Source organism: Oryctolagus cuniculus, chromosome 10 (genome assembly GCF_051225735.1).
Source record: "Oryctolagus cuniculus isolate XC-2025 breed Fujian yellow rabbit chromosome 10, ASM5122573v1, whole genome shotgun sequence".
Classification (NCBI taxonomy): Eukaryota; Metazoa; Chordata; class Mammalia; order Lagomorpha; family Leporidae; genus Oryctolagus; species Oryctolagus cuniculus.
This window is the reverse complement of record NC_142876.1, coordinates 60,497,990-60,518,526: the sequence shown is the minus strand read 5'-3', so window position 1 is coordinate 60,518,526 and position 20,537 is coordinate 60,497,990. Positions and strand designations below refer to the sequence as shown.

General features: G+C 43.1%; 1 protein-coding gene and 2 pseudogenes across 2 annotated transcripts in view; 2 read left to right on the top strand and 1 right to left on the bottom strand.

Annotated features, from left to right (window-relative positions):
- The window catches only part of LOC138844047 (uncharacterized), a 69,093-nt gene that overhangs the window by 7,375 nt on the left and 41,181 nt on the right, over positions 1-20,537 (top strand). The window contains exon 3 of the mRNA XM_089304910.1: positions 142-363. Coding sequence (XP_089161036.1) covers positions 142-363 — 222 coding nt within the window. The remainder of the gene's footprint in view (positions 1-141; positions 364-20,537) is intronic.
- LOC127492480 (reactive oxygen species modulator 1 pseudogene) lies at positions 3,379-11,513 on the bottom strand (annotated as a pseudogene). The gene is made up of 2 exons (XR_016214597.1): positions 11,473-11,513; positions 3,379-8,138 (listed from the first exon to the last, which is right to left on the bottom strand). The product of XR_016214597.1 is annotated as a reactive oxygen species modulator 1 pseudogene (transcript).
- Positions 11,556-12,193, top strand: LOC103349365 (casein kinase II subunit beta-like; annotated as a pseudogene).

Below are 20,537 nucleotides of genomic sequence, written 5' to 3'. Positions count from 1 at the left end.
CGGCTGCCATGGACACGCGGGCGCGCCGCGTCGCGCCCTTCCCCCGTGGCTCTTCCTCCTGCAGCGACAGTGGGAGTGGGTGGGGGTGGGAGTGAGGGGGGGATGAGACGCAGACACTCTAGGCGAATGTCTGTTCCCCAGGGCTAAAGCTGCGAGTTCCGGATTGGATTGCAGGGCGGTTTCGAAATCGAACACGTTGCGGACAGGCACTTGTCATGCTCACATGCTCTTTAAACGTCCCTGCCTGGGGACTGCCCGGGCGCGAGCCTGCCCCGCCGAGACGCAGCCTGACACCCTCACTCCACCACCGCCGGACCCTTCCCAAGAGAGGGGCGACCACGCCGTGGCTGCTCGTCTGCTTCGGTAAACAGAGTCTACTTTTAGGACCTATGCCCAGCGAGGGAACCCCTCCTCCCCCTGTATTTCAAACAGAAACTAGCCATTAAGTAAACACATGTTCCTGGTGGTTTATTTTGGTTGAGAGTTAGGCGGACTCCAACAGGAGTTCCTTGATGAAATGCCCCCTTTTTAAACCGCCAGATGCTTGCTGTTGGCTGGTTTCAACCAACGCAAGCCCCCTCCTCTGCGTCTAGTTGTTGGCGTGGGTTTGTCCCGTTGTTTTTGAGCAAATGAACTGTCATATGCCACAGTAAGACGATCCCCATCGCTTAAGAAAAAAAAAAAAAAAGGAAAAAATTCCAAACGTAAATAAGCCTCGTGGAGACGTCAGCGCCGGCTCTGCCCCCGGTGTGGACTCTGCGCTGTTTTTGTTTTGTGACCTCGGTGGAGATGCCGGCAGGAGAAAAACCCGTGGAAATAAGGTTAAACCCAAGGAGGAGGAGGAGGACTAAGGCGGCCAAAGCATGACTAACCAGACTTTAGAGCCTCTGTTTTCGGATTACGCTGAAAATTAGAGCCAGCCTCCCCCGCCCCAAGAGTGCGTGCGTTCTGGCCAGAGTTTTAAAAAGCCTGGGGTGGGTTTTCCAACTACGGGACTTAAAACGAATCAACAAGGGGGAAAAGCGTCATTCTCAGAAGGCAACCACCTTGTGATTTTTGTTTCTTCTGCGGCACAGAAGGGAGCCCACATCTGAAACAGCACAGGGGGATGGGAGAGGGGGGTACTTGGTCCTGGGGGAGAAACCACCAGGCTGGAAGCTGCCCTGCAACCGCCTGCAGCGCAGTTCCGTCCCCCCCGCCTGGCCGGGGATGAATCAGCTGCTGCGCCCGCTGCCGGACAGATGTGGCGCGGGGAGGGGGCCGCGCCCCGCCGCCCGTTAGAGGGCCGCCCGTCCTTTCATTTGAAGGGTTGTTTGTGGCTGGGATTGGTGGCTCACATCCGCTGGGGAGCCGGGAGAGGAGGGAGCAGAGACGCTGGGAGGAGGAGCCCAGGCGGCCGCCGCGGCGCTCGGCGGCCTGAGTGGCAGCAGCCCCGTCTGGAAGCGGGCGGTTACTGCGGAGACGCTTTGTTTGCTAACTTCGAAAGCGGTGAGAAGCCGTCCGCACCGCACGCCTCGGTCGGCTGGGCCCTGCCCCCCGCCTGCTTTCGGCTGCCCGAGACCTAAACGTTTCCTTCTTCCTCGTGGTTATCCTTGGCCACGCGGTGGCTCTCATTATGTACACAAAGGTAGCTTTTCTTTCGGCTCTAAGTGAACTTGGCTAATTACCGCGATTCTCAGGCAACCGAGAGTTGGAGCGAGTTTACGGCATGAAAACAAACGTTACAGGGGGGAACGGAGAGGGGTGGAGGGAATTTAAAGCCTCTTTCAAATTAAGAGGAGGAAAAAAAGTGGAGACTTAAAATTCGCCTTGGCTAGAGCACCAGCTTTATCCACGCCGTACACACCTTTTGCTGGAGTAAATCATACGCAAGCAGTTGCTGAAGTTGGCGAGATGCTCCCAAGAGGAACACCGCCACAGTCTCGTGCTGCCAAGGCCTTATAGCCCCCCAGGTAGAGGGTTGACCCCACCCCTAAAGCTGACCCCAAACTTGTTAGGAGCTCTGGATTGGTGCCCTAGGGTCTTCGCAATGCAGGAAAGGAAAACAAACCCCCCAAAAGTGGACTCCGCATACCAGCAACTGCTTAGGATATTTTTTGTTTATTTTCCTCTCTAGAGGTGGAAAAACAAGTTTCCGTTCTGGCGCTGTCAGTCCCTTAATGTCTCAGGGGCGTCTCTGTAAAACAGATCCAGTGACTTTTAAGATTTCCCCCTAGTGCTAAAAATAAGATTATATGGATTCACATTTGCCTCGTATTATTTGCTGAATTCATATGCATGTTATTGCGCTGGGAAATTTCCTAAGGTTGAGGCGTCGCTTGGTGCTTTTGGAGGCTGCCTGATGAAAGTTCACCAGTCTTTCCAGGCACACACAGTTCTATTTGGTGTCTCATCTTCTCAATTCTTCCTCAAGGCCAACTCTGGGAAACAAACAAGTTAAAAAGCTGTGACTTTTCACAGCCTGCAAAACCTTCAGAAAGCAAAGCTCTAATAGGAACTTGGGAAGGCAAATACACCAGAAAAGTGTGTCAACACATGCAGTTACCATTAAAGCCTTTGATACCAGGTCCATCAAGTGTCTGGAGAATGCGTTCGTTTCATTCACCTACTCAAAGACTGAGTAAGCCTGATTTCTGTCAGTTCTGTGTCCTGGCTTGGAGGAATGACTGTTTGCAGTTATTGGATCCCTTTTGCTGCTAGGACCTGAGAGGCAGATGTTTTTATAAAATATGTACAATGCTGGGCTCCAGACCCTGTGCCAGGGGCCCCAAGTCTCACTTCTCAGGATAGAGGAGCTTGCTACTTAAGGAGGGCCTGGGGCTGTCCTGCAGCCATCTTGTGATTCTGTCAACCCCGGCAGGATAATTCTCCTCTTTGCTGCATGAATAATGTAACTGGGGCTACTACTTTTGTTTTGAATCAGTTTTCTCATAGTCTGTACTTCCCCACCCAGCCCTTCTTTCTCCTCTGTAGAAGTCTCACTTCTCTATATGGGTTTTGGAATCAAGAGGACAGAGCAAAGCGATTATTCAATGAGCAGAGCCTTTACCTCCTTCATTCTCAGCAACCGGTCTCTGCGTTGTCCTTTACAGTTGTGAAACACTGGTTGAAATGATCTCATTTGGTACACAAACTACTCGTGTAACTTTTTTTTTTTTTAAGTCAACATCCAAATTTAACAGAGCTGAAAGGCCTAAAGCAGGCATTGGGCATAAAGTTCTGGGTCTAAATCAGCTGATCACGAGGAAATCCTGTCGTGCTGCAAGGTCGGATGGCTGCAGGAGGGAGAGCCACTGGCCTGCATTAGGTCACCAAGGCCAGTGGGGCCTCCTGGGCTCCGTGGGTGTTACTCTCTGAAATCTGGTGTGTGTGTGTGTGTTTTTTAAGATCAATTAATTAATTTATTTGAAAGGCAGAATTACAGAGAGGCACTTCACTCCCCAAAATGGCTGCAGTGGCCAGAGCTGGGCCACTCCGAAGCCAGGAGCCAGGAACTTCTAGGTCTCCCATGAGGGTACAGGGGCCCAAGCACTTGGGCCGTCTTCCACAGTTTTCCGAGGCCATAGCAGAGAGCTGGATTGGAAGTGGAGTTCTGGGACTCAAACTGGCGCCCGTGTGGGATGCTGACGCTGCTGACTGGGGCTTTAACCTGCTGTGCCACAGCACCAGCCCCTGAAATCTGGTTTTATTAGAAGTCCTCTTCCAGCCTATCCACTGTTTGAACTTTTTTCTAGTCTCCTTTTATAATGTAAAAAGCAAAAACAAACAAAAATCCTGTCTTCAAAAAGCCAAGCAATAAAGAAGTACTGTATACAAAGTGAAATAATATGGAACACCTCCTACTTGCCCCCTTCTGTTCTTATTATGGGCATTTGCATACTATACACACAAATACAATGGATTTTTCTTTTCTGCTTGTTCTCAGGTTCCCTCTGCCTGAGATGGTCTTTTACCACTTGGTGTGCGTGGTATAGTTTCTCACTAGTCATGATTTAGCTAGTTTCTTAAGAGTCTTCTCTGAATTAGGAGCCTCCACTACCATCATCTAGCTCAGGAATATCCAACCACAGCCCTGTTGACATTTGGGGCTGGATAATTTTTTTGTTGTGGAGGCTGCCATGTACATTGTAAAATGTTAGTAGCAAATCCCTGAAAGATAACCAGTATATGGTAGTAGCTTTCTCCTTATTTGTGACAGATAAATGTCTACAGATATCACCAGCTTTACCCAAGGGGAAATCATAGATCTAGCTTAACCCTTGTATTTCTGCCATAGCACAAACATTGTTTTATTATTTTTATTTATTCTTTTTTTGAAGATTTATTTACTTGAAAGGCAAAGTTACAGAGAAGCGGAAGCAGAGAGAGGTCTTCCATCCTCTGGTTCACTCCGCAAATGGTCACCATGGCCAGAGGGGCGCCGATCCAATGCCAGTAGATAGGAGCTTCTTCTGGGTCTCCCATGTAAGTGCAGGGTCCCAAGGACTTGGGCCATCTTCTACTGCTTTCCCAGGCCATAGCAGAGAGCTGGATTGGAAGTGGAGCAGCTGGGACTCAAACTGGCACCCATATGGGATGCTGGCACTGCAGGCAGGGGCCCCAGTGCAAACTTTTTAAAAAATGTTTATTTTCATCTACTTGAAATAGCAATAGAGACAGAGAGGATCTTCCATCCACGGGTTTACTCCCCCAAAATACCTCCAACAGCCAGAGCTGGGCCAGGCCAAAGCTAGGATGCAGAACTGCATTTCTGAATCCCATGCGCATGGCAGGGCCCTAAGTGTGTGAACCATCATCTGCTGCCTCCCAGGATGCATTAGGAAGGAACTAAATCAGAAGCAGAGCAGTTGGGACTCAAACAGGCACAGCCATATGTGAAGTGGGCATTTTTTTTTTTTCTGACAGGCAGAGTGGACAGTGAGAGAGAGAGACAGAGAGAAAGGTCTTCCTTTTGCCGTTGGCTCACCCTCCAGTGGCGGTGCGCTGTCGCCGGCGCACCGCGCTGATCCGATGGCAGGAACCAGGTACTTGTCCTGGTCTCCCATGGGGTGCAGGGCCCAAGGACTTGGGCCATCCTCCACTGCCTTCCCGGGCCATAGCAGAGAGCTGGCCTGGAAGAGGGGCAACTGGGATAGAATTGGGCGCCCCAACCGGGACTAGAACCTGGTGTGCCAGTGCCGCAAGGCAGAGGATTAACCTATTGAGCCACAGCGCCGGCCGGAAGTGGGCATTTTAATAGTTGGCTTAAACTGCTGTTAAGCTAGCACCACAATTTGTAATTATTTTGTTTGACTGTTAACTTGTTTTTTCCCTTCTGACTTCTCACCAAAATGTAAGTTCATTATTAAACCCTTATGAACAAATCAGATACCCAAACAAATTATGCATTAAAATGACACCATAAAGAAACATTAATAAGAACTCAAACTTTGGATACAGCAGGCCAGGAATATGCAAATACTTTTCTTATTTTACCTCATTTACTCCTAAAATAGCCTCAAGAAGTACCTCTTTTTATTATCCCCATCTTACAGGTGAGGAAGTTGAGTTGGGGGAAGTGATTAATTCATCTTGCCAGTGTGATCCTTGGACCAATTATGTAAAAAAATAATGCTATTCTGCAATTTGTGGGGTTCTAAAAAAATGTTCCTACCGATGGGCATTCAGTTCTTTCCAATTTGTCACTAAGCATAAAAAGATAGCACAATTATATTCAAAATATTCAGTAACTGATAGAATTTGGGCACCACACGTTCTGAGGGGCTCCTGACTGTGCCCAGCAGCCTATGGTTGCCAGTCTTAGCAGGTTAGCTTGCATATAGATCTTTTGGGGCCTGTGTGACCACATTTATAAGAGCCTCTGGAAGGTGGAAGTTGAAAAGTGTGTGCTTTCAAAATTTTGATAGATACAGTGACTTGCCCTCCAAGTGGTCACATCTATTTAAAAAGCCCACTAGAGGGGCTGGTGTTGTGGCACAGTGAGTTAAGCCACTGCTTGCAATGCCAGCATGCCATAATGGAGTTCGAGTCCTGGCTTCTTTTGCCTCCCATCCAGTTCCCTGCTAATGTGCTGGGGAAAGTAACAGAAGACGGGCCTAATACCTGGGCCCCTGCCACCATGTGGGAGACCCGGATGAGTTATGGGCTCCTGGCTTCTCTGAACCTGTTCAGTCATTGCAGTTTGGGGAAAGAATTCGTGGATGGAATGTCTTTATCTCTGTCTCTCCTTCTTTATCACTCCGCCTTTCAAATAAATCAATAAATCTTTGAAAATAAATCAATAAAAAGTAAATAAAAAGCCCACCAAAAGTATGTAAGAAAATCTTTCACTGAGCCCTTACTAATAGTGTGTATTATCAATCGATATCTTATTTATCTATCTCTTAAGGAAATAAATGGCACTTTTTTCTAATTTTTAAAAAAAATTATTTATTTTAAAGGCAGAGTGAGAGAGAGAAGCAGAGGCTGAGAGAGAGAGAGAGGTCCTCCTTCTGCTGGTTCACCCCCAGATGGCTGCAAAAGATATGCTGATCAGGAGCCAGGAGCTTCTTCCAGGTCTCCCACGAGGGTGCAGGGGTTCAAACACTTGGACCATCTTCTACTGCTTTTCCCAGGCCATTAGCAGAGAGCTGGATCAGAGGTGGAGCAGCCAGGACTCCAATTGGCACCTGTAAGGGATGCCAGTGTCACAGGTGGCAGCTCTACCTGCTACTCCACAATGCCGTCCCTTTATCAGTCAATTTTATTTCTTTTTGTTTATTAATAATTTTCCATTGTACTGATTATTTTTCTCTTTAAAATAAGTAAGAACCTGGTTGTTTATTGTTATTAATTTAAAACTCATATGACGAAAAGCTGAAAGCAGTGAAATATTGTTTTAAATGCATAATGTAAGGGGTCCTGGTTTTTAAAAATATATAGAGTAAGTACCATATTTATGCAATAGTAAGCCCTTCAGAATACTGAACTACCTTTTATCTAATTTCTTCTCTCTCCATCCAAGAGCTAATCCATTCGCATGTTTCCATTTATCATCATTATTTTTCCCACAGCAGTAGAGGAGCCATTTATAATAGCAATAAAACGATGAAATATCTAGGAATAAAATTAACAAGAAATATGTGCAAGTTTTATGAAGAAAACTTTAAAACCCCACTGAGAGACATAAAGGAAGACTTCATTGAAATAAAAGGCACCTTTTTCTTTCTAGCAAGATTCAGTAGTGAAGCTATGTAGATGCTGAGTCTCCCTAAGTCAGTCTTTTAGTTCAAAGCACTTTCCATTGAAATACCAACAGTACTTTTTTTCTTTTAAAGAAATTGGCAAAGCAATGCCACAGTTCATTGAAATTAAGCATCACCCAATAGCCAGAGAAAATTTGTTAAAGATTACTTTATTTTATTTGAAAGGCACGATTGCAGAAAGAGAGAGAGAGAGAGAGACAGAGACAGAGAGAGAGAGACAGAAAGATCTTCCATCTGCTGGTTCACTCCCCAAATGGCCACATTGGCTGGATCCAGGCCAAACAAAACCAGGAGCCTGGAACTTCTTCTGGGTTTCCCATGTGGGTTTAGGGACCCAAGCGCTTGAGCCATCCTCCACTACTTTCCCAGGCACATTAGCAGGGAGCTAGATCAGACATGGAGCAGCCGGTACTTGAACCAGCACCTGTATTGGATACCAGCACTGCAGGTGGTGGCTTAACTCATTATACCACAGTGCCAGCCCCACCAGAGAAATTCTTAAAGATAAGAATTGAGAGCAGGGGAAGGTAGGGGAAATCCTTCCAAATATTTTGAGTTTTTTTTTTTTTTTCGGGCTACTCAAAGATGATTTTATCATACACACACTGGGACTGACGGAAAAGTGTAGATGTAACAGGGGGCCATTGCGCTGGTTAGCAATTGACCCCCATTCCAATGGCCATGAATGTGCCAAATGTGCCACCACTCTGCATCATGGTTTTCCAAATCCTGCCCATCAGTTTAAGACCCCACATTCCAATCCTGAGACAGGAAAAGGTGCCAAAAAGTACCCCAGCTGCCATGCCTAGGGCGCAGCCCATCACAAAGCCCATCTTCACATGATTAAAACAGCTTGGCTGGGATTGTCCATAGGGACCACAGCCACGGACATCTCACTCACTCACGGTCTTGGTTGCTCCTATTTTGAAGTTTATAATTACAATGTGAAAATTTTGTACTAGTAAATAAAAAAGGAAACAAAGGACAGTGAGGTAGATTAAAATATATTATGAAGATTTAGATTTTGACAAAGGTATCTTTTCATACCAGGGGAAAATCGACTACTCTTTATTAAAAATCAAGCTGGGGGCAAGTGTTTGGCAGAGCAGTTAAGATGCCACTTGGGTTCCAGGTCCCCTCCTGATCCCAGTTTTCTGCTCATGTGCACCCTAAGAAGCAGCAGGTGAAAGCTCAAGTACTTGGGTTTTTGCCAATCATATGAGTGGCCTGGACTGAATTCCAGGCTCCTGGCTTCATCCGGTTCCTCACTGTTTTTGGAATTTGCATAGTGTACGAGAGGACTGGAGCTCTTTCTGACTCTATGCCTTTCAAATAAATAAATATGCACCTATGTTTATTTCATTTTAATTTTAAAAAAGAATTATTTATTTATTCAAAAGGCAGAGTTACAGAGAGGCAGAGACAGAGAGAGAGAGAGAAAGAGAGAGAGAGGTCTTCCATCTGCTGGTTCACTCCCTAAATGGCCACAATGGCCAGAGCTGTGCCGATCCAAAGCCAGGAGCCAGAAGCTTCTTCCGGGTCTCCCACATGGGTGCAGGGGCCCAAGCAGTAGCTTTCCCAGGTCATAGCTGAGAGCTGGATCAGAAGTGGAGCAGCTGGAACTCAAACAGATGCCCATATGGGATGCTGACACTGCAGACTAGTGCGTTAACCTCCTGCACCACAGTACCAGCCCCGCTATGTTTATTTTAGAATAGTGGTTTTCAAACCAGGGTGTGTATAGCAATGTCTAGAGGTACTTGTGATCACAACTGCAGAGGAGGGATGGTATAGGCATCTGGTCGACAGAGGTGAAGGATGCTACTCTCTGTTTTATCATACACAGGACACTCCTCACAGCCCAAGTTCTGTCCAGAATGTCAGTACTGCCCCAGGGTAAGATACCTGCTCTAGAAGAAGGCATATATATGATATACATATATATGATATTATACTGAGAATGCTTTTGTAACCATAGCACAAAATCAAAGAATGATGAGATAAAAATGTTTATAGACATTTAAAAACAGTTTTGAACATATCTAAGGAAAAATTCCATGAAATTTTTTAAAGCAAAGAAATTGAGAAAAATAATTGCAGCACAAGCATAAGACCATTGGATTCTAATATATGAAGAGCTCATATAGACCATAGAAGAGATGAATGTTTTTCAAAAGAAGACTTATTTATTTAGGAAGCAGAGTAGGGGAGAGAGAGTATGTGAGCTTCTATCCACTGATTCATTCCCCAAATGACTGAAACAGTCAACGATGGGCCAGGCTGAAGCCAGGAACCAGGAACTCCACCCTGATCTCCCACATGGGTGACAAGAACTCAAGTACTTGAGCCATCATCCACTGCTCCCCAGGTGCTTTACCAGGGAGCTGGATCAGGAGTGAAGCAAGGGGCCGGCACTGTGGCGCAGCAGGTTAAAGCCCTGGCCTGAAGCACCAGCATCCCATATGGGCGCTGGTTCTAGTCTTGGCTGCTCCTCTTCTGATCCAGCTCTCTGCTATGGCCTGGGAAAACAGTATAAGATGGCCAAAGTCCTTGGGCCCCTGCACCCACATAGGAGACCTGGAAGAAGCTCCTGGCTCCTGGCTTTGGATCAGCTCAGTTCTGGCCTTTGTGGCCATCTGGGGAGTGAACCAACAGATGGAAGACCTCTCTGTCTCTACCTCTTTCTGTAACTCTTTCAAACAAATACACACACATACACACACACACAAAAGGAGTGATGCAACTAAACTGGCATTCAAGACCTTGGACAAAATCTGTGGATGAATAATTTTCTGATCCATTTTCTGATCCAGCTCTGCTAATAGCTTGGGAAAAGCAGCAGAAGATGGCCCATGTGTTTGGGCCCGTGACACCCTTGTGGGAAACCTGGATGAAGCTCTTGCCTTCAACCTAGCCCAGCTGTGGGTGTTGCAGCCATCTGGGGAGTGAACCAGCAGATGGAAGATCTCTCTCTCCCTCCTTCTCTCTCTGTAACTCTGACTTTCAAATAAATAAATCAGTCTTTAAAAAAAAAAGAATAGCTTCTGAAACATTTTTTTTTCAGTTTTGGTGTTGTGTAAATATCATATTCATAGGTTGTACCTGTACAAAATGAACTATGACATCACTAGGCTGTATAACCTTGTGGGACCATTATCATATATGCTGTCCATCATATATGCTGACAGAAATGTCACCATGTGGTTCATGACTATATGTGTTAAATTGGATTTTTGGAAAAAAAAAAGTATGGAACTGTACACTACTCTTATTACACCTTTTTGTGTAGAATTTTTATATGCTTATGTTTTTCTGTATTGGTCCTCAGGGAAATATTAACAACAGCTAACTTTGGGGTTGAAGTGAGGTTAACAAAGACAAGTGCCAAAACTTAGATTGGTGCAGGGATCTACACTATCATTTTTAATGACTAATTAATAATCCAAGGGAACTATGGAAATAATTTACATAACCAGTCCCCAAATACTGGGCATTTAAGTTTGCTTCTCATTTGTGTTAGAGATTTTCGTAAATTCTTCATAAAAACCAAAGCAGAGATCTAAAATAGGACAAATCTGTGTTCTTGTCCTTTAAATCTTACTCTCTAGTCTAATAAGCCACTGGTGGTTAATCATTAGCAAGTATGAATAACCCCAGTGACACTCTGGAAGCAAATTATTTATTGCCTTTTACAAGAAATAAGAACAAATGCTGTCAAGCCAGGTAGCAAATGGTTTTGGATTTGAATGACCAAGTCTCCAAAATTGGAAACATTAATCCTGATTTGATAGTTAATTTTTACAGAAGGTTTGGCCAAACATTTACAACATGTAAAGATAGGGCAAGATAGTTTTTCCCAAAATGAATTAATAAATACTCTTAATGTATGAGTAAAATCAGCACATACCTTGAAAAGCATGGAACATTTAAGTAAAAGCTTTCTATAGTCTAGAGGCATATTTATAAATGAGAACAATCTGTTATCTTCCAAAGTGTTCATCAGGCCCCCACAGGATGGCATCCAAAAGCCAAAACAACTCTTCCATTTTACCTTAAAAGGGAGGAAAATTTAATCATTTCCAAGCTACTTGAATAGACCTTATTTTTTAAACTTTGTTATATTTTCTCTGCGAAACTCATTTTGGAAGGTCTCTTCAGCAACATATTTATAGAGTAGGTTAGCAGGCTCCTCTTCAAGGGTGATATAAACATCTAAATCCATCCATACTTGAATCTCTCCTTCCTCTCATGATCGGCAACAGTCGACATACGCATCTGCTAGTCCTGAACCAATTTTATTTAAGAAAATGACTTCAGCTGGTACCTCACTATGGGCAAGCTCTTGTCATGATCTTGGACTTAGAAACTGATGAAGAGCTGGGAGACAGCCCCAACCAGAATGACCTCGTTGAGCAGGTGGCTGAGATGCTTTATGGATTGATTCATGCTCACTACATCCTCACCAACCGTGGCAATGCCTAGATGTTGGAAAAGTACAAGCAGGGAGACCTTGGCCACTGTTCTCATGTATACTGGGAGAACCAGCCAATGGTTCCTATTGGCCTTTTGGACATCCCAGGTGAGGCCATGGAGAAGCTCTACTGCCCCAAGTGCATGGATATGTACACACCATCCCACGGATGGTGCCTGTCAGCACTGGTTTCCCTCACATGCTCTTCACGGTTCATCCCAAGTACCAGCCCAAGCAACCTGCCAACCATTTTGTGCCCAGGCTCTACGGTTTCAAAATATATCAGATGGCCTTTCAGCTGCAGCTCCAAACCACCAGAAACTTCAAGATCCCAATCAAGATGATTTGCTGATTGCCACCTGACCTGTCCCTCAGTCTTTGACACCTCCATTCCTTTGCTACCACCCTTTCAGGAGTCATTATTGTGGTGGGAATATGAAATAAAATGGAAGAAAAGGCAAAACTAAGATGATTAAGGATGGGCGTTTGGCACAGTGGTTAAGCTACTGCTTGGGACACCCAGATTTAAGAGCGAGTGCCTGGGTTAGAGTTTGGCCCCACTCCTTACTCCAGCTTCCTGCTAATGGGCACTGGGAGTAGTTGGGTCCCTGCCACCCATGTAGGAGACCTGGATTGAGTTCCTGGAATAAATTCCTTGCTCCTGGCTTTAACCTTGCTCAGCCTCAGCTATTGTAGGCATTTGAGGAGTGAACAACAGGTGAGATTTCTCTCTCAAATAAAATTTGAAAACAAAGAAACAAACAAAACTTAATAGTAGTAGCCAGGTGACATCAAAAAGAAGGATTTTGTCATTCCCAGAGTGTTTTTTGCTTGTTTTGCTTTTTTATTTTTTATTATAAAAACTTGAAATTTACCTAATAGATGGGAAATCCTAGTATAAGGAATTCACATGTCCCCATCAACAATGATCAACCATGACCACTGTTGTTTGACCTCACAGGCTTCCTTCTTACTCATGTTCTTCTGAAGCAAATCTCAGACATCGTAGCTTTTTTTGGAAACATGCTTATAGTTAATATTCTGGTTTGCCTAACTACTTACTCCCTGGTCTAAATAGTTTGCTCACTAATACTCCCAGAATGCTGATCTGTTGTCTTTTTCTTTCTATCTATTTCTGTCCTACTGTTAGACATTCTCTCCTTGCCAGAGAGAACAATTACATTTTTTCTTTGGTGGTACTCTCATGCCTATTTTAGAGGTAAACTGGCACTTACCAGAACATATGCCTTGATTTTGGGGAGGGTGTGTGTTCAGGAAACATGTTAACCAAACCAGTATCTCACTTAAAAATCTCTAGGAGCATTGTTTTACTTTATTGAGTATATGGGCAAAGTTACTTTTAAAAATGTAATTGCTATTTGTGTGTGTGTGTGTGTGTGTGTGTGTGTGTAGAACAGGAAAGGGAAGCTAAGGGAGTAAAGCCTAGAAGGGTTTGATACATCCATTATAAAGCTCTTTTCATTCAGAATCCAGATGTGACATAAAAGCACAAACAGCCTTATTCCAAGGTTTAAAAACATAACATTGTGACCATTAGGTTTGAAAAAAGTAGGAGCATCTCAGATAACTTATCTGAATGCCTGTCCTTACTTCATCCCTCCCTTCCTTCCTCTCTCTCTCATAGCTCTTTTTAAATTAAATTTTTATTTATTTATTTATATTCCATGTAAAAGACAGACATAGAGACAGACAGAGATCTTCTGCTGCTTTGCTTCCCAAATGCCAGCAACAGCTACTGCTGGTCCAGGCCAAAGCCAGAAGCCCAGAACTCAATCCAGGTCCCCTATGTGGGTGGCAGGGACCCTCACACTTGAGCCATTGTCTGCTGTGTCTCAGAGTTCATATCAGCAGAAATCTGAGTGGGAAGCAGAAGGCCCAGGACAGGATGTTGATGTCCCAGGTATTGTCCTAACCACTGCATTAAATGCCTGTCCTCTCTCATGATTCTTGCATGAACTTCTCATTGAAAGTTACAAATTTGTGATTTGTTCTAATATTATGAATTTTACAAGAACTCTAGTTTTAAAATCTAAACAACACAACTGTTTTAAAAATGGAAGTCTAGATTTCTTGTGTTAGTTTCACTTTGCTTCCAACTAATAAAATGAGATATTCTTCCTTCCAGTTTCTGTATGGGAAAGAAACAGCAAAAACCTGCACATGCATCTATTTGAACAGTCACTCATCACTTCTTATTTTCCTATAGCAAAGTGCATTTTGCAGAAGGGTTAATGATTCTGTAATGGTTATTTTGTTGGGTTTCTAAGCAACATTTCTTGAAACTTCCTTCAGACTGAAATACAAATCTTTTGGGGGCCAGCACAGTACATAGTGGGTTAAGCTGCTGTCTGCAGTGCTGGCATCCCATATGGGTGCTGGTTCAAGTCCTGGTTGTTCCACTTCTGATCCAGTTCGCTGTTGCTGTGCCTGGGAAAGAAGTGGAAGATGGCACAAGTGCTTGGGCCCCTGCACCTATACGGGAGACCCAGAAGAAGCTAAGCTTCTAGCTCCTGGCTTCACCCTAGCCCAGCCCTGGCTGTTGTAGCCATTCTGGGAGTGAACCAGAGGATAAGATCTTTCTGTCTCTCCTTCTGTCTTTGTAATTATGACTTTCAAATAAATAATTAATAAATATTCTTAAAAAGAACAGTACAAAGCTTTCTATAAGTAGCTTTGAAATCCAGTGCACAGAATTGCCTCTCTGTATTCCTTACCTACAATACTGTTTAGAGAAAAATTTCCTAACATAACTTACTTACTCACATTCTCTTCCCATTTCTCCCTCACTCATCCCCAGATACTTCTCTTATTGTATCACACACAGTAATCAAACCATTTCTACATGGAAATGCAAAATAAATCCGGGGGAAAAATAAAATGAGTATTGTATCGTCAAGCCTCCAGATATATAAAGAAGATTAAAACGAATTTACTATTAACCAATCCTTATCTGGTAACAGGTGGTCTAAGCTAGGGAAAAATAAATTTCTGCTGGAATGGGAAGTTTATACTCATACCTCATTGATTATTGGTAAGCTAAGACTGCACGGTCTCTCTCATGCCTATAACTGCACACACCAGGCAGTCAGCACAGCCATAGATTGTCCTTGAGGAATAACACAGATTTGGAGGCCCTGCAAAGACTTTGTATCCTTTCTTCTGGGTTAACCAAATTGAGGCTTTATTTATTGTATCTAAGGGTTTACTGGATTCACACTCAAACTACATCTATTCTAGACATTATTTGAATTGTCTATGAAAACAAATAAAAATCAAATTATGTGTGGTGGACATTGTGACACAGTGGCTTAAGCTGCTGCTTGGGATGCCTGCATCATATCGGAGTGCCTGGTGTAGGGTCCTGCCTCCTTTTCCAGTTTCCTGCTAATGCACAGCCTGGGAGGCAGCAGATGATGGGCCAGTACTTGGCTCTCTGCCACCTCTGGGAGATACCCTAATGGAGTAACTGACTCGGCTTTGGCCTGGACAATCCCTGGCTGTTGCAAACATCCATAGGGAATGAACCAGCAGAAGGAAGCCCTCTCTCTCCCTCTCCCTCTCCATCTCTCTCTCTCTTTCTCTGTCTTTCAAATAAAAATAAATAAAATTGTGTGCTTTTCTTCTAGGATTCAGCTTTATCTGATAGGTCAAATTTGACTACCTGTCATCCTATATGTGTATAACTCCATTGCTGGAGTGATGGGGTTATGCCTACTCACTTCTTGCAAGTTATCTGCAATGAGTTGATTCTCTCTTGCTTTGAACATGATAAAAAGCAATAATATTATTATTTAAGTTAAAAGGCTGCTACGATAGTGATATTATTCACTTGACAAATATTTCTTTAAAATAATAAAGTATTTGGGAGACAGAAAGAGAGACAGAGACAGAGAAAAAGCTCCCAATTGCTGGTTCACACCCCCAGTGACTGCAATAGCTGAGGTTGGGCTGGGACCAGAGCCAGGAGATGGTGAGGCAATCCAGATCTCCCATGTGGCAAACATTCTTAAGTGCTCACTAGGGGTAAAGTATTAAGCTGATGGGTGCAAAAACAAAATAAGTAAACAAAGAACAGTAGATGGAGGTGCTCAGGCATTCAAAGGGGAAAAAAATGTATAGTTCAGTCAAATTCAAAAATTGAAGGAAGCAGAATGAGTAAAGGTTCAGGGAAAATAAGACCTTTTGTTCACAGCTGGTGAGAGAGCCACTCACCACTGCATACCCAAAATCTTGAAAATGGGTACATCCTATGACCCAGCTGATGATGAACACTTTGGGGATGTGCCTACAGTTTGGTGGTATCTCTGGCAGATGCAGAAGTGGTAAGTGGAGGGTGAACCTTAAGAGGTATATTGAAGTCAAATTATTCATGGGATTATGCCTTATTCTGCAGGAGATAATGCTGATTTAACTAGAGTCAAGGACAGTGGAACTTGTAGTTTTCTCCAGAATCAGAGGCAGAGTCTGGTTAACAGGTTTTGAAAGATTAAAGCCCTGAAATGTCATTGTGCCTGTGAAAATAGAAATGAGTTTTTCACTTGGTACTTGAAGTTTCTAAAAATAAGACAAGATTGACTATGCCCTGGTGTTTGGTAGTAAAGGCAGTTACCACAGACATGTAAAGTAGAGAAGGCACTTTACCACTGCCTAACACTGCAAAAAACAGTTACGAGAAACAGGATCAGAGAGTGCATCCACGTCAGGCCATGCCCAGGCCACGATTGAGACTGCGTAAGTCAGCTGTTTCACTCTGCTTTACTTTTCCTGTTCAGACTACAGAGGTCAAAGGGTGTGAAAAGGAACGGCTTGCAAAATGCTTGATTTCTCAGGGTCGCCAAACATCCTTGGGAAGTGGTGCCCTGCAGTGGGGCTGTTGGTTAATTGACAGTGATTAGATTACCTCCAGAGCCAAGGCAGACTGATTATTTAAATGAGCTGTTTCTCACTTTGGTGGCAAGATAGTACAAGATCTCTGGTGGGGAAGAGGTTGTTCCTTAAATGTTTTTGTAGAATGAAACTGCATTTTGCAATCAGTTCTAGGGAAAGAGCGCTGATGTGAGGTTCAAGTATAAACCTGTGACCGTCAACCTTCATTTATTTTTTTTTTTTTGGTATATGTAGGAAAATATGCATAACATAGAATATAACATTTTGATCATTTTAAAATGTTCAGTCCAATGGCATTAACTGCATTCACATTGATGTGCAACCCTCAGCCCCACCCATTTCTGGAATACTATTCATTTTGCACCCATTAAACACTAACTCCTCATTCTCCCCTTCCTCCTGCCCCTGGAAACCTCTATTCTGTATTCAGGCTGTTCTAAACTTTCTGTTTTGACCTGTACAAATTTGACTATTGTAGGAACTTCATGTAAGTGGGATTGTACAAGATTGGTGCTTCTGTGTCTGGCTTACTTTATTTCAGATAACATCCATGTTGCAGCATATATAAATCAGATCCTATTACTTTTTCATTTACTTTTTGTTTGGTAATTTTAGATTTTAATATATTTTCAGCCTCACAGAAAAGTTGTAAGAATAGTACCCAGATTCCTTGGATGGATTCATTATTTTCTATGTATACATTTGAGGGTACTTTAAAAAGTTCGTGAAAAATAGAATTAAAAGATAAGTTTAGGGGCAGGCATTTAGCCTAGCACTTAAGATGCCCAGGTCCATGTCTGAGCGCCATTATTCGATTCCTGACTGTCTCCTGGTTCCAGCTTCCTGCTAGTGCAGACCCTGAGAGAACACAATGATGGCTCAAATAGCTGGGTTCCTGTCAATCAGATGGGGGATCAGGATTCAGTTCCTGGCTCCCAGTTATTGGCCTAGCCCTGGCCATTGCGGGCATTTGGGGAATGAACCAGCAAATGAAAGCTCAGTCTCTCTCCCTCCCTCCTTCCCTCTCCTTTTTCTATTTCTTTCACTCTCTTTGCTCCTCAAATACATTTATTTTGGTGCAAAAATTTTGAAATCCATGTGCAAGTTTTCCATCATATGTATTATCCATGAATTTTTTTGAACTTCCTATATTTCAATTTTTGGATCAAATAATAAACATCTTTTAATTCTTCAGTTTTCCACATACTTTCACAAACCTGCTTGTTCACAGACACAGGCATGCAATCATTGCCTACACATATCTCTTTATCCTGAATCATTTGAGAGTAAGTTACAGGTATTTGTCCCTTGACCTCTAAATAATTGTGTATTTCTTAAGAACAAGGACATCCTCTTACATAATACACTATTGAAATTAGGAAATTAACACTGATATAAAGCTGTTACCTCATGTACTAACCAGATTCATATTTTTCTAGTTGTCAAATAATGTCCTTCACAAGAAAATAGAAATTTCCAGACTGGGATTCAATCTAGGATCACACATTGTATTTAGTAAGCAAATCTGTCTCCTTTAATCTGGAACAGCTATATTTGTCAGTCGTGACCTTGGCATTTTTTAAAGTAAAGGCCTGGTATTTTATAACACATCCTCATTTTGGCATTGTCTAATGTTTCCTCATGATTTGATTGAAGTTGTGCTTTTAAAAAAAAAGCTTATTTATTTTCATCTTCTTGAAAGGGAAAGTGATGGACACAGGGAGAGGAGAGGGAGCAATGTCATTCATCTTCTGGTTCACTCCCCAAATACCTGCACCAGCCAGGGCTGGACCAGGCCCAAGCAGAGAGCCAGGAACTCCATCTACTCTTCCACATGGTGGTAGGGGCCCAAACACTTGAGTCATTATCTGCTGCCTCCCAGGATGCATTAGCAGGAAGCTAGATTGGAAGCAGAGGAGCCAGGACTTGATCTGGCACTTAAATATGGCACATGGGCCTCCGAAGTAGCAGCTTAATCTGAGCTACAATGTCCACCCTGAGCATGTGCCTTTTTGACAGATCACAAAAGTAATAATCTGCCCTCCTTAGTCAATCATTTCAGATAGCACATGGCTTCAATGTTGGCTTGTCCTCTTACTGGTGATCTTAACTTGTCAGGGCTTTCCACTGTAAAGTTACTGTCCCTTTTTAATTGCTAAACATTTTGGAACAAGGTACACATTCCAATCTTTGAATTTTTACTCTGAACTTTTATGGTTTGTCATCTCTACATGGATTTGTTGGTGTTCCACTATCTGGATGAGCTTCTCATTGCTTGTCTATTTGTCTCTGAGTGGATTTGTGGAGTTCTGTTTTATTTGGTTGATTTTAACCCATTACCATTATTATTTATTTTGATGTTCAAGTTGTCCCAGATTTGGCCAGTGGGAGCCCCTTTAACTGGCCCCCTTATCCTTTTGTCTTTTTTTTTCTTGGCCTTGCTTTCATTATTCTTTGAGAGTTTTCTTATTTTCTGGTGCAAAAACATGTATATAATGTTCATACTGTGTTTTCTCTGTCCCAACACTGGAATCAGTCATTTCTTTGAGAAGCCTTTGTTATTTTCAGTGGAGAATGGTATTTAGGAGGCTGGCAGTGTGGCATAGCAGGTAAAGCCACTGTCTGCAGTGCCGGTATCCCATATGGGCACTGGTTTGAGTCCTAGTTGCTCTGCTTCTGATCCAGCTCCCTCCTAATGTACCTGGGAAAGCAGCCAAGGATGGCCAAAGTCCTTGAGCCCCTGTACCCATATTGGAGAGCTGGATGAGGCTCCTGGCTCCTGGCTTCGGCCTGGCCCAGTCCTAGCCATTGTGGCTATTTTGGGAGTGAATCCAGTGGATGCAAGATCTTTCTCTCTCTCTGCCTCTCCTTCTCTGTAACTCTGACTTTCAAATAAATACATTTTTTTTAAAGAGAGAATGGTATGTAGAAGCTAAGATCAGGGCTCTCAGTATGCTTATTGCAACAGAAGTGGCGTGAATTCAAGGTTCTCTCAGTGAAGTGATAGAGCACACATGCACACCCACAATTTTGTATGTTGAAAATCATGAATTCATTCTGATCGCTCCAATTTTGGTCTAACACCACAGGACTCGTTTCAGTTTTCTCACTTTTCATATTTGTAACTTTTTTTCTGTAAGAATGAGAAACTTCTTTCCCATTGCACTCAAGATAATTACTTCTTGCTCAATCTTAAAGTATAACAAGTGTGTCAGTATCAAAAAACAACCTGATTAACGATAATAAGTAAATTATCCTCAGCTTTTATTTCCTTTATTCTTATGATATAAGGTCAAAATACTATATCAAAAGTTACTTGATATAGTTCTTTCTTCCATACTCTACAATGTGACTATAATTCTTTCAAAATACTTTTAGGTTTACTTTTAGTTGAATTTCATTTTTCATTCTCCCATATTATTTTGACCTTATCTTTTCTTTTTTAATTTTTTTTTATTTGAAAGGCAGAATTAAGAGAGATAAAGAGAGAGAGAGAGAAATCTTCCACTCCTTGGTGTACTCCTTAAATGGCTGCAATGGCTGGGACAGGGTCAGGGTGAAGCCAAGAACTCCATCCACATCTTCCCACATGAGTGGCAGGGACTCAAGCACTTGGATCATCTGCTGCTGCATTCCCAGGTGAATCAGCAGAGAGCTGTATTGGAAGTGGAGCAGCCGGATCTCAAACTGTTCCCCAAATGGGATGCCGGTGTCACAGGCAGCGGTTTTACCCACTATGCCGCACACTGGCCCTGAAAAGTTCTTAAAAGTAATGTGGGTTCTGAAACCATATTTTTGAAGTCTTTTGTACTGTTACATTAATGTCCATTACTCTGTCTTGTGCTTTGATTGTGTCTGTAAACATGCATGTTTTTGTAATATTATACCTTGGTTATTTGGAAAATAGTGGTTCA